The 12,273-nt window shown below is 38.4% G+C and overlaps 1 protein-coding gene across 1 annotated transcript in view; it reads right to left on the reverse strand.

Moving 5' to 3' along the window:
* Window positions 1-249: 249 nt before the first annotated feature.
* Window positions 250-12,273, reverse strand: part of LAMP2 (lysosomal associated membrane protein 2) — a 50,828-nt gene continuing 38,804 nt past the window's right edge. Inside the window, exon 9 of the mRNA XM_053580087.1 lies at window positions 250-6,495. Coding sequence (XP_053436062.1) covers window positions 6,356-6,495 — 140 coding nt within the window. The 3' untranslated portion in view covers window positions 250-6,355. The remainder of the gene's footprint in view (window positions 6,496-12,273) is intronic.

The following is a 12,273-nucleotide window of genomic DNA, read 5'->3' on the forward strand; positions in this document are numbered from 1 at the left end:
TTGCTACATTTCCATATTTTGTTTACAGTGTTTTCTTGGAATTTTCATAACTATGTAGGTCCCCCTATTTGAAGTGTCTATACGAAAAGTTCTAATGCTTTCCTAATAATGAGACTTAAGTTGCAGACCTATGAAATTATGTTTTGTGTTGACGATTCAGGAAACTAGAACATAAGGAACTTAGGTTATATGAATCAATCTAACCTCTTAAGGCTGAGCATATGGAATAAAAATGAAGTTCTCCATCAAGGCATAGAATGTATGATCTTTATTATTTTTAATCCATCAATCTAAAATCACACATATCAGATCAAACAGCAGTACCACAGTATGCTTTATTTTGCAGGTATTAATTAGGTCTCTACATGGATATATCCAAAACTTTAGGTAGCAGCAAGCATCAGTTCTTTCAAAGTAGATTAGGTGAAAAACAATTCTTTATATTCATGAGTTCAAAGTCCTACTGTCAGAGCCACTCTTATATTGACATAAAAATGAACTCAGTAAGCAAAGCTAATTGAACACTCAGTTTCTACATTGTCAGCTTCCTATATTTTACTGGAGTTGAAGCAGCTTTTAACCCTCTGTTAATATTTTGTATTTTAATTCTCAAAGAATTAAACACGTTTGCTACTTATCTAAGATAGAGTTACGATAGCTAATGAAAAATCAGTGATATTAATCTCCTCGCCAAAAGGTAGAAAACTTTAAAAGGAACCTATAATTTTGAATGTATCTGTATTTCCAATTCATTTACCTAGGAAGGTCACACACTGACTTAAGTAATCTAGCTCTTAGACAACCATCTCAAAAATATATATTGAAATGAAGCCACTAATCTTTATGTTACCATCATTTGCACCAAATGCCTTTTTATCAAATAACAAGTAAGCAGTTTTTCTCAAAGGAGAACGTTTTAAAAGAAAACATTCTTTAACATACTTAGCAGATGGAGGAGAATCTGACCTGAATCTGCAAGTCAGAGTTATAGAAATCTAAAGGAGGTGCAATTGAGTAACCTCGCATTCTACTCTAGTTTAGAATATACATTTTTGGTACGGACATATAGATTAAGAGAGTAAAGAAAGATGTTGAATTTTCTTTCTTTTTAACAAAATTTTGTAATTCCAGTTATTAGCAAAGAGTTCTGTCATTGGTTCATGGCAGCGATACAGTGGTGAGCATCTGCATTGTGTGAAGAGGTAGATTGGGACTTAATCCTTGGATTTAATAACAAACTAACTTATTTAAGGTTTGAGCTTAATTTTTTAATCCACGGAAAATTTATGATGTGAAGACAGATCTTTGGGAACTTTTGTTTTTTGTTACATGTAGATAAAATAGCTTGATAAAGTAAACATCTGCCTCATGTTAATGATATGTGTGCAAAGCAGCCATTTAGGCCCTAGACAACCACAACAGTGTGTTTCCAAATAAAAGGGCAATTCAACAGCTAAACCAATCAAGCAGACACAGGGATGAGTGGTCTCTAGTACTTTACTCCAGAAGCCAGAGCTATCAGACAGTCCCTAAAGAAATGTAAGTCTATATCAAGATCAACAAATTTACAGAATAATCTCGGTTCAGCTAGGCAGCCATCTGACTGATGGCACCTCAGGGCCCACAAGCCTTTAGAGTTAGGACTTGCTGCTGTGGGAAAAAAAAGAAATCAATACATTAAAAATATCAATTAGAACTTAATTCAGGGAATGAGAAAGTGCAGGAGGCACAAAAAGTATATAAATATTTTTCTATTTTTTTTGTGAGGGAGAGTCTCACTTTGTTGCCTTGGTTAGAGTGTTGTGCCATCACAGCTTACAGCAACTTCAAACTCTTGGGCTCCAGTGATCCTCTTGCCTCAGCCTCCTGAGTAGCTGGGACTACAGGTGCCTGCCACAACGCCCGATTCATTTTACTATTTTTTAGTAGAGATGGGGTCTCACTCTTGCTCAGACTGGTCTAGAACTCCTGAGCTCAAGCAATCCACTCTCCTCGGCCTCCCACAGAGCTAGGATTATAGGCGTGAGCCACCGTGCCAGGCCTCAGATTTTTTTCTTTTTAGTGCAGGATGAATTAACTTTCTTAACAAGTTAAGGCTCTGAGAGAAAAATAAAAAACGTTCTAAATCATAACCTTTAAAAAAAATGACCCTTTCTAAATCAACAACACTTTACATAAAAACTGATACTTCGTCATTCAGCATAAATGTCAGGTCTAAGATAATCAATATATTCCAGACTCTAGAAAGCCAAAAAAAAAGACATCCTTTTAAAAATACAGTAGTCACTAATAATATTGGAGAAAATAGTCAGACTTTTGCTATTAAATACAACATCATAAAGCCATTTCTTTCTTTTTTTGAATTAACAGAAAAAGACAAATTTAAATAATGCTGATCAGTAGGTGGGTAAAGGAAGTCTTATGATGAACCTAATTTTATGTTTGCTACCAATGAAAATGAATTCATTATGTTCTTAAATTTATTTCCTGAAGCAAGTTAAATTCACTAAAAGGTTTGATTTTGCAAATAACATCAAAGTACTAAAATACGAGTAACTGCAACATATAAAATTTTACTTCAGTAGAAATGCATTCATAATTGGATCCAGAGGCTTAAAATAATTATTTACTTAAAAAACTTCTGAGCCACAATTTTTCTTTAATTACAGTTTAACAAAGAAGGAAAAATAGGAAAAATGTAATTGGTCCTAATACATTCTTTTTTCTTAATTAAGTGCTACTCATGCCCAAGTTAGCTAGCAAACTCACTGAGGTTAGTCTGTGTATCTCAAACAATCTATTGCACAGAATCTCCTGGCTTTTAGCCAATGGAAACGTAACTTCTGATTGCAAAAAAAAAGCACTAGATTTAATAGATTACACAGACTGATAACCGGTACGACTTTTCCTTCTTCCAATCATGTAAGAGATAAAAACAACAATTATAAGGAAGCCCAAGGCCACACCCACTGCAACAGGAATAAGAAAGTTGAGGTCAGAGTCAGCAGAACATTCTTCAGCTGCTAGAAAAGAACAGACAAAGAGCAAGGAAAGGAAATTAGTAAAGAATGGGAAACTTAGTAAATGTAGAATATAAATGTCTTAACACAATAACTAAGAAAATGCCAGGAAGGCTATGTTAACCAGTGTGATGAAAATGTGTCAAACTGTTTATAAAACCAATGTATGGTGCCCCATGATCGCATTAATGTACACAGCTATGATTTAATATTAATAAAAACAAAACAAAAAGAATGCAATTAAGTAGAAATAAGCAAACAAGAAACAAGCATTCTGAAAGTGTACATAGGTTAGTCTTTTGTAGCATTACTCCTATTTTCTTATTTTCTCAATATCTACCTAAATATTCCTAAGAAACTGATCATCCTACATCTCTCATTACCACCTCATCTAAAATCGCACTGAATTTCTCAATACAAAAAGCAGAAGTTAAGGGTGAAATGAGGAAGGGTCCAAAATACAGAATGGGAAGATTTTAGGTTTGATTGTCTAATGACATGGGGAAAGGAGCTGTTATCAAGGAGCTGTTATCTACCCTTAAAACTACTGCCTATTTCCCCACCACTCCGTTTCCCCTTTTGCACATCTACCATTAAAGTATAGACAAGAATTCTATATAAGTAATAAAATTTAAGTCAAAAAAGACTCAGGATCAAGAAAATGTGGTACGGTTTTTTTTTTGGCCAGGGCTGGGTTTGAACCCGCCACCTCTGGCATATGGGACCGGCACCCTACTCCTTGAGCCACCAGCACCGCCCATGGTACAGTTTTTTTCACACAGGCATCAGGTAGCTATTAGTTTATAACTATTTTTAGTTGAGTGGAGTCCTGGAAAAATAACAGCAGAATTGAATGCATTGGAGTCCATTCCACTGGACAGAACTGAGTTTGAATTTTGACTCCTTCAGGTACTAGCTAAAGGACCTTGGTCAAGTTATTTAAACTGGGCCTCACTCTCCTCATCTGTAGAAGGGACATAATAATAACTATATTACACAAATAAAGTATCTGAAGATTCAACACAATTATATTTCTAAAGCATCTGATACACATAAGATGGTGAACAACTGTTCACTCCTTTCTCTTTTCTTCCCATGTTTGTGATCCTGTTTGAGTGGGTTTAGGTTTTAAAGCAGGAGTGATCAAAATAGGAGTGTTTCAGTATATTATTACTGAAAAAACTAATATTCAGTACTTTAAGAATACTTAAGAATCTGGGGCAGCCACTGTGGCCAGTGAGTAGGGCACCAGCCCCATATACCAAGTGTGGTGGGTTCAAACCCGGCCCCAGCCAAACTGCAACAAAAATAGCCGGGCGTTGTGGCGGGCACCTATAGTCCCAGCTACTAGGGAGGCTGAGGCAAGAGAATCACCTAAGCCCAAGAGCTGAAGGTTGCTGAGCTGTGATGCCATGGCACTCTACCAAGGGCGACAAAGTGTTAAAAAAAAAAAAAGAATACTTAAGCATCATACTGATTTAGACTCTGCCATAAAATAAAACACTTAATCTCAGCACTTTGGGAGACCAAGGCAGGAGGATCACTTGAGGGTAGGAGTTCAAGACTAGCCTGGGCAACATAGTGGGACCCTGTCTCTAAAAAAATAATAATAATACTTAAGGAAAACATAGTACAGAAGCTCCAAGTGCCCAATTCTGATCTCCTAATTTCAAGTTTAAGCCAGAAGTTGTTTTACTATTGAGTGACTAGATTTCACTGGGGAAGTTTTTTTTTTTTTTTTTATCAAAATGCTAATAATGATTTTGCTGAGTTACACTACATGTGTAACCTCAGTGAAGTCATTCCTCCTCCTATAAAATTATGAGGTTAGAATAAATAATCTTTAAGGTCCTTTCTAGTATAAATCTAATGCAATTAACAAAATGTGATATTTGATGTGATTTGTGATTGAAAAATGACCTGTATTTTTCCTCCAATTTTAACTTTTCCTCCTCTTGTACTTTTGTCATTCATAAAAATGTTGCTATAATTCTGAGTACATAACATGAATTTCGTAACCACATTAGCTGATGTTGAAAGGGTTGATTGTATTTTACTGAAAGCCCTCAGAGACTGAGACCTGGGTAACAAGATACACTGTACTGTTAATCAGTGAGTTATAGACCATCTGAACATGCCAATACATATATATATATATATATAATGACTTAATAAAGTAAGACTTCAAAGTGAAATTCTTCTCATCTATTAAGCTTCCACCTTATTTATCTATATGTTTGATATTTGTGCTGTACTTACAGTATGGAATATGCTTCAACAAGACCTGGCTATCTAGCTCATTTTAATGCCAATAGCTTCTTTCTACACCCCATCTATGTGCTGGCCCACAGGGGCCGTCTTGAAGAAGGAAGAGCCTCGTTGTTATGCTTCACTGCCTCCCTTCTGAGATTGCTGTTAGCTTACATTTCATAAGTACCGGTCTGATGACAACACTAAATAGATTTTAATGCTCCAGAGATCAACAAGATGAGGTAGAGAAACACAACACAATCTGTCCTAATTAGTTCATGGAATATTTCTATTTTTCAATGCTAATCAGGCATTCAAAGAAGAGCAAAACACAAGGGGAAAAAAAGGCAAGTGGTTGAATATGCTTGATTCTTTTCAGTCTGTAATGCTGAAAAACAAACAATTCTCTTAAAAACACTAATTCTGAAGCCAGTTTAAATTCTTTTGCAGTCTCTTGGGTTTGTTTTGTATACCTAAGGAAAAATCACAAGCCTGAGACACTGACTTCATCCTTAACTTGAACTCAAAGAAATCAGCAAAAGTCATATAACCTTAAAAAAGAAGGTGGTCCTGAGGACAATCTCTATTTCAATTGACTGAAAACCAAGTTTGAAACGTATCAGATATCAACATTTATTTAATGAACTTCATGCAAAGGCACAGTAATAAGTTTAAATCAAAATAGTTCTTATACACTGAAACAGAAGCAGTAGTGAAATAATATTTATTAATCCCATCAAGACACAACTACATATTTTATTCTTACAATGGCCATGTTAATAAGTTCAAGACATTTCAGCTGAGGATCAAAATTTGGCCAAGGCCTCTTAAGCTAGACCTTAAAATACTGCACACTGATGTTCTTTTTAACAGGTTTGTCTCTTGGACCAGTATTACAACATTTCTGATTTTAAACTGATCAGAGAGAACAGTTTTTATTAATAAAGACTGATCTCAAAAGGCTAGGGCTAATAAAAGAAAGTTTCAACATATCAATTTTAAGAAGCAAAGTGTTTTAGAAACCGAGAGGCAAGAAAATCCTGTTATTTGCACGTATTTCTATATAATCAGTCAGATTGCAGATTCTAAAATTGCTCATATCCAGCATGATGACGCTTGAGACCAATAAAATAAACCACCAACACTAGAATTAGTATTCCTGCCAAGGCTGCTCCCACCGCTATGGGCACAAGGAAGTTGTCGTCATCTGCACTGCAGTCTTGAGCTAGATGTGGAGAAAGGACAATTGAGAACAGAAACAGTGACAAAATTTCAAATCTGTCAATTTTAAATTAAAATGATAGCACTTCCCAATACACATATTTTGTTTTTTACACACAAGTCATAGGCATTCATTATTAGCAAATGAGATGTTCCACAAAAGTGATTTTCCAAATAACCAAATCATACAATTTTAAGTATCAAATAAAAAATGCAGTCATTTTTGATGAAAGATGTATAAAATAATCACATACATCCTAGATTTCTTGATAATGAATAAATATAATTAGCCTCTCCTTGATAATCAGGCTACGAGCTTTCAAGACAAATTGTTAAAATGTTGAAGATGTACATTGCCTGAAATAACTCAGATTGTGAAGCAGTAATTCACCAAATGAACAACTATACAAAGCAGGTATTAAGAACTCAATGTATAATAATCTATCGTCATTTAGTAATGGGAAAAGAGATATAAACTGGCCATAACGGCATGTTTGTATGAAGATGCTCAATCTAGTATGAGCATTAGACAAGAAAAATCCATTGTTATGAAAAAAAACCCATTGTTATAATTTCAGAATGTGTTGTGGTAGGAATAGACAATATAAAGTATCATGGAAGTTGTTTCACAGGCATGCTCAAAATCAGCCCCAAGATACACTTTGAAAAGGTGACACGGAACTGAGTTTTTAAGGATGAGTAGGAGTTAACGATGCAGGTAATGGGGGAAGGGTGATCCAGGCATAAGAAATAATCACAGGTACAGATGGAAATATGGAGGGTAAAAAGACATTGCCCATCAAGGGAAATGTATTCAGGCTGGCATAGCTAGAACAACAGATCGAGAGACACTTCCTGGCTGGACAGGAGGCAGAAAAAATATATATATAAGGAAGAGCTCCCAAAGGCACTGTATGCTTTTAGGTAATTTGGCCTTATCTTGATGACAAAAGAAAATATTTCAGCCGCAGGATTAAGCAGGGTATTTGTTTCAGAAATTATGGCAGGCCGGGCACAGTGGCTCAAGCCTGTAATCCTAGCTCTCAGGGAGGCTGAGGCAGGTGTACTGCCGGAGCTCAGGAGTTTGAGACCAGCCTGAGCAAGAGCGAGACCCTATCTCCAAAAACTAGCTGGGCATTGCGGCAGGTGCCCATAGTCCAGCTCTTGGGAGGCCGAAGCAAGAGGATCACTTGAGTCCAATAGCTGAAGGTTGCTGTGAGCTCTGATGCCGTGGCACTCTGCCAAGGGCAACAAAGTGAGACTCTGTCTCAAAAAAAAATTATGGCAGATATTAGACTGGGGGTAGTAAGTTAGGAGGCACCCCTATCACTAGTTCTGAGCTAGGTTAATGAAATGCAGAGGTGATGCAGAAGAGACAGGCTGGAGATCAAATCAGAAGGCAGAATTGACCAAATGGATGCAGTGGGTATAGGAAAAGAACATAACAGAATGGCGGCTAATTCCACACTTGAGTGGTTATGTAGATGCTAGTGTCATTCCTCATGATAGGGAGTACAAGAGGAAGACTATATTTATTTGTTTTCTTTTATTTATAGTTATTTGGAGGTGGGTGAAAAAGGATATGTGGAAGAGAGAGATACTCAGTTTTGGATATGCTGCATTTAAGATGCTTGTGTCCCAGTGAAGTGGTTATATGAACCTAAATGGTGTTAAAACCATGGACAAGTTATTTGTCAGTCAGGAAAGCAGAATAAAAGGAACACCAGAGACAAAACTCTTGGGAAGACCAATACTTGAGGGATAGACAAAGGAGTAGGAAAATAAGTAGAAAAGGCAGATAGAAAATGGTACCACAGAAGCCAAGGAAAGAGTTTCAATTAGAGTAGAAGTTTCGATTAGGGTGTAAAATATTAGAGAAGCTTGAAACATGTCTATTGTATTTAGCAACATTTAGGGTAGGGGAGTTATGAGTCAAAATGCTGTAGGTTTAGTAGTGAAAGGGGAAGCGACGGGTTAGGACATCAAGAATTTGGAAGTGGCCGGGTGGAGTAGCTCACACCTGTAATCCTAGCACTCTGGGAGGCTGAGGCGGGTGTACTGCCTGAGCTCAGGAGTTTGAGACCAGCCTAAGCAAAAGCAAGACCCTGTCTCTACTAAAAATAGAAAAACTAGCTGGGCATTGTGGCTGGCACCTGGAGTCCCAGCTACTTGGGAGGCTGGGGTAAGAGGATGGCTTGAGCCCAAAAGTTTGAGGTTGCCGAGAGCTAGGACACTATGGCACTATACCAAGGACACAGATTGAGACGGGAAAGAAGGGAGGAAAGGAGGAAAAGAGGAAAGGAGGAAGGAAGGAGGGAGGGAGAATGAATGAATGAATGAATGAATGGAGGTGGCAGGAGGATCACTTGAGGCCAGGAGTTTAAGACTAATCTAAGCAACATAGTGAAAACCCATGTCCACAACAAAATAAGAAAAATTAGCCAGGCATGGTGGTGATATATACCTGTAGTCCCAGCCACTAAGGGAGGCTGAAAGAGGAGGATAATGAGAGCACAGGAGGCGCGGTGCCCGTAGCACAGTGGTTATGGTGCCAGCCACATGGACCAAGGGTAGTGGGTTCGAACCTGGCCAGGGCCTGATAAACAACAATGACAACTGCAACAACAAAAAAAATAGCTGGGCATTGTGGTGGGCGCCTGTAGTCCCAGCTACTTGGGAGGCTGAGGCAAGAGAATTGCTTAAGCCCAAGAGTTTGAGGTTGGTGTGAGCTGTGATGCCTTGGCACTCATACTGAGGGCGACATGGTGAGACTCTGCCTCAAAAAAAAAAAAAAAGAGAGAGAGAGCACAGGAGTCTGAGGCTGCAGTGAGCTATGATCACATCACTACATTCCAGTCTGGCAGTCTGGGTGATAGAGCAAGACCCATCTAGAAACAACAAAAAAAAGGAACTTGGAATGGTGAATGTGCAATACTTGTTTTGAGAAGTTTAGAACAATTAAGAAAGTAAGGACAGGCAGCGCCTGTGGCTCGAAGGAGTAGGGCGCCGGCCCCATATGCCAGAGGTGGTGGGTTCAAACCCAGCCCGGGCCAGAAACTGCAAAAAAAAAAAAAAAAAGCAAGGACAATAAGAAGTTAATTAAAAGGGGAACATAGGTACAAGAAAAGATAGCTTGAGAGTAGAAGAGACTTAAATGAGTCATTAGCAATTGATGGGCTGAGGTTGCTGAATGGTACAAGGTCTCCTAGGGGAGAGGAATGGGATTCCAGAAGTACTGACCAAGAAAAGAAAACCTATCCTGAAACTAGAAAGGAGAAAGGAACAGTACAGGTGGATATACTTGCAGGAAAGGAAGAAGAGGGCTAAATGTTAACTGTGATTTTTTACTATTTCCCATTTCCTTGCCTCTTGTTGCCCTAGTTCTCCACCTAGCTTAAAATCTACGAGGGAGTGATAAATCATATAATTAAGCTTATTAGAATTGGGTCAAAGGTAAGAAGGAATAGGCTGCAAGACAATTCTGGTTCTGCTTGCATTCCAGAAATTCTGTCAGGTGTTTTTTTTGTTGTTTTTTTTGCTGGCCTGTGGAGCAGTAACTGGGAAAAAGATATAACCCTGGAGTTTGTGGACTTGCTAATACTGACTTTGGCTGCCAGCTCAATGATCTTTTTTTACTTGCTTCCTGATTCTGTTAAGAATCCAGATAGATGGGCGGCGCCTGTGGCTCAGTCGGTAAGGCGCCGGCCCCATATACCGAGGGCAGTGGGTTCAAACCCGGCCCCAGCTGACCGCAACCAAAAAAAAAAAAAAAAATAGCTGGGCGTTGTGGTGGGTGCCTGTAGTCCCAGCTACTCGGGAGGCTGAGGCAAGAGAATCGCTTAAGCCCAGGAGTTGGAGGTTGCTGTGAGCTGTGTGATGCCATGGCACTCTACCGAGGGCCATAAAGTGAGACTCTGTCTCTACAAAAAAAAAAAAAAAAAAGAATCCAGATAGATGAGGTTGCCAGACGTGACTTGTGAATAGACAGTGTTAAGAGTCCCTAGTCAGCTCCTCCCCTTCAATTTTCCAAATTACCACCCATCCCATGAACTATAGGTGACACATACCATGAAGCATTATGCTTTGGATTTAATATAACTTGGTCTTTAAAAAATTCATTAGTAGATTAATTTCTTATTCTGCCAATGGACTCATGGTCTTCTTTCTTCCAAATTGGGTATTTGACCTAGTACTGAAACGACTTTCATAAATACTGCCAATAAGGCTTTCACATAAGATGAATATTCCCAGAGTAGATCAAAAAGGCAGTTCCACTAATACAAAGATCTTTCTAGATGTTGTCACTTACTTAAAAAGCTCTCAATTAGTATGTGAAATATTAATTTATAATAACTATTGATTTTATGAATTCAACCTTTAAAAATTCTTTAGGTAATGGAAAGAAATTTTGGTAAAACAGTAACTTTAGGGGTGGCGCCTGTGGCTCAAAGGAGTAGGGCGCTGGCCCCATATGCTGGAGGTGGTGGGTTCAAACCCGGCCCCAGCCAAAAACTGCAAAAAAAACCCCAGTAACTTTAATGGGATTGCACCAGGAAGAAAAGAAAATCTCATTCTTTAACTGATCTATTTGCCTAATGTACAGTTAACGCCACACTGAAAATAATTCTGGGGAAAAGGAAAAGTATATTTGTGGAAGGATTTAATAGCCACAGAAGTAATACAAATTTTTAAAGATTAAAAAGTTCCATGGCCACTGAAATTTCAATGAAAATTTTCATGCAGATTAAAAAATACTTATTAATCTCTAATTTTGTTAGTTCAGAAATTTTTCAAATACTATTTGCAGTACAAGAATTGGAAAGTTGACACACACTGGGGGGGGGTGCTAAAAAGATGTACACACATTTTGAAGGTATCTTTTTTTTTTTTTTTGTGGTTTTTTGCCGGGGCTGGGTTTGAACCCACCACCTCCGGCATATGGGACTGGTGCCCTACTCCTTGAGCCACAGGCACCACCCTCTTTTTTCTTTTTTTGAGACAGAGTCTCACTCTGTCACACCCAGTAGAGTGCTGTGGCATCATAGCTTACGGCAACCTCAAACTCTTGAGCTCGAGCAATTCTCTTGCCTCGGCCTCCTGAGTAGCTGGGACTACATGCACCTGGCGCAATGTCCAGCTACTTTTAGAGACTGGGGGTCTTTCTATAGCTTAGGCTGGTCTTGAACTCATGAACTCAAGCAATCCACCCACCTAGGCTTCCCAGAGTACTAGGATTACAGGTATGAACCACTAAGACTTGCCATTTTGAAGATACCTTGTTGGAAGTAACGTCAATCTTTCCTAAAAAGTATATGAATTTCAGGTAAAAATGGATGTGTGTAGCATGTCTACATACACTTGATCAGTAAGTAACAATACCTTCGATTCAATTTTGAAAAGTAATACATAGATAACATCATTTAAAATGTGTATACATTTTTTGGCACCCTCTGTACATTTACAAAAAAATCTAAAACTCCTCTTAAAAACCAGCTTTGTTTTTTCTTTTTTTGAGACAGAGTCTCACTTTGTCACCCTCGGTAGAGTGCCATGACGTCACAGCTCAAAGCAACCTCAAACTCTTGGGCTCAAGTGATTCTCTTACCTCAGCCTCCTGAGTAGCTGGGATTACAGGCACCCACTACAACACCTGGCTATTTTTTAGAGACAGGGTCTTGCTCTTGCTCAGGCTGGTCTAGAACTCCTGAGCTCAAGCAATCTACCCGCAACAGCCTCCCAGAGTGCTAGGATTATAGGCGTAAACCACTGCACCTGGACATAA

The sequence above is a fragment of the Nycticebus coucang genome, chromosome X (genome assembly GCF_027406575.1).
Source record: "Nycticebus coucang isolate mNycCou1 chromosome X, mNycCou1.pri, whole genome shotgun sequence".
Lineage (NCBI taxonomy): Eukaryota > Metazoa > Chordata > Mammalia > Primates > Lorisidae > Nycticebus > Nycticebus coucang.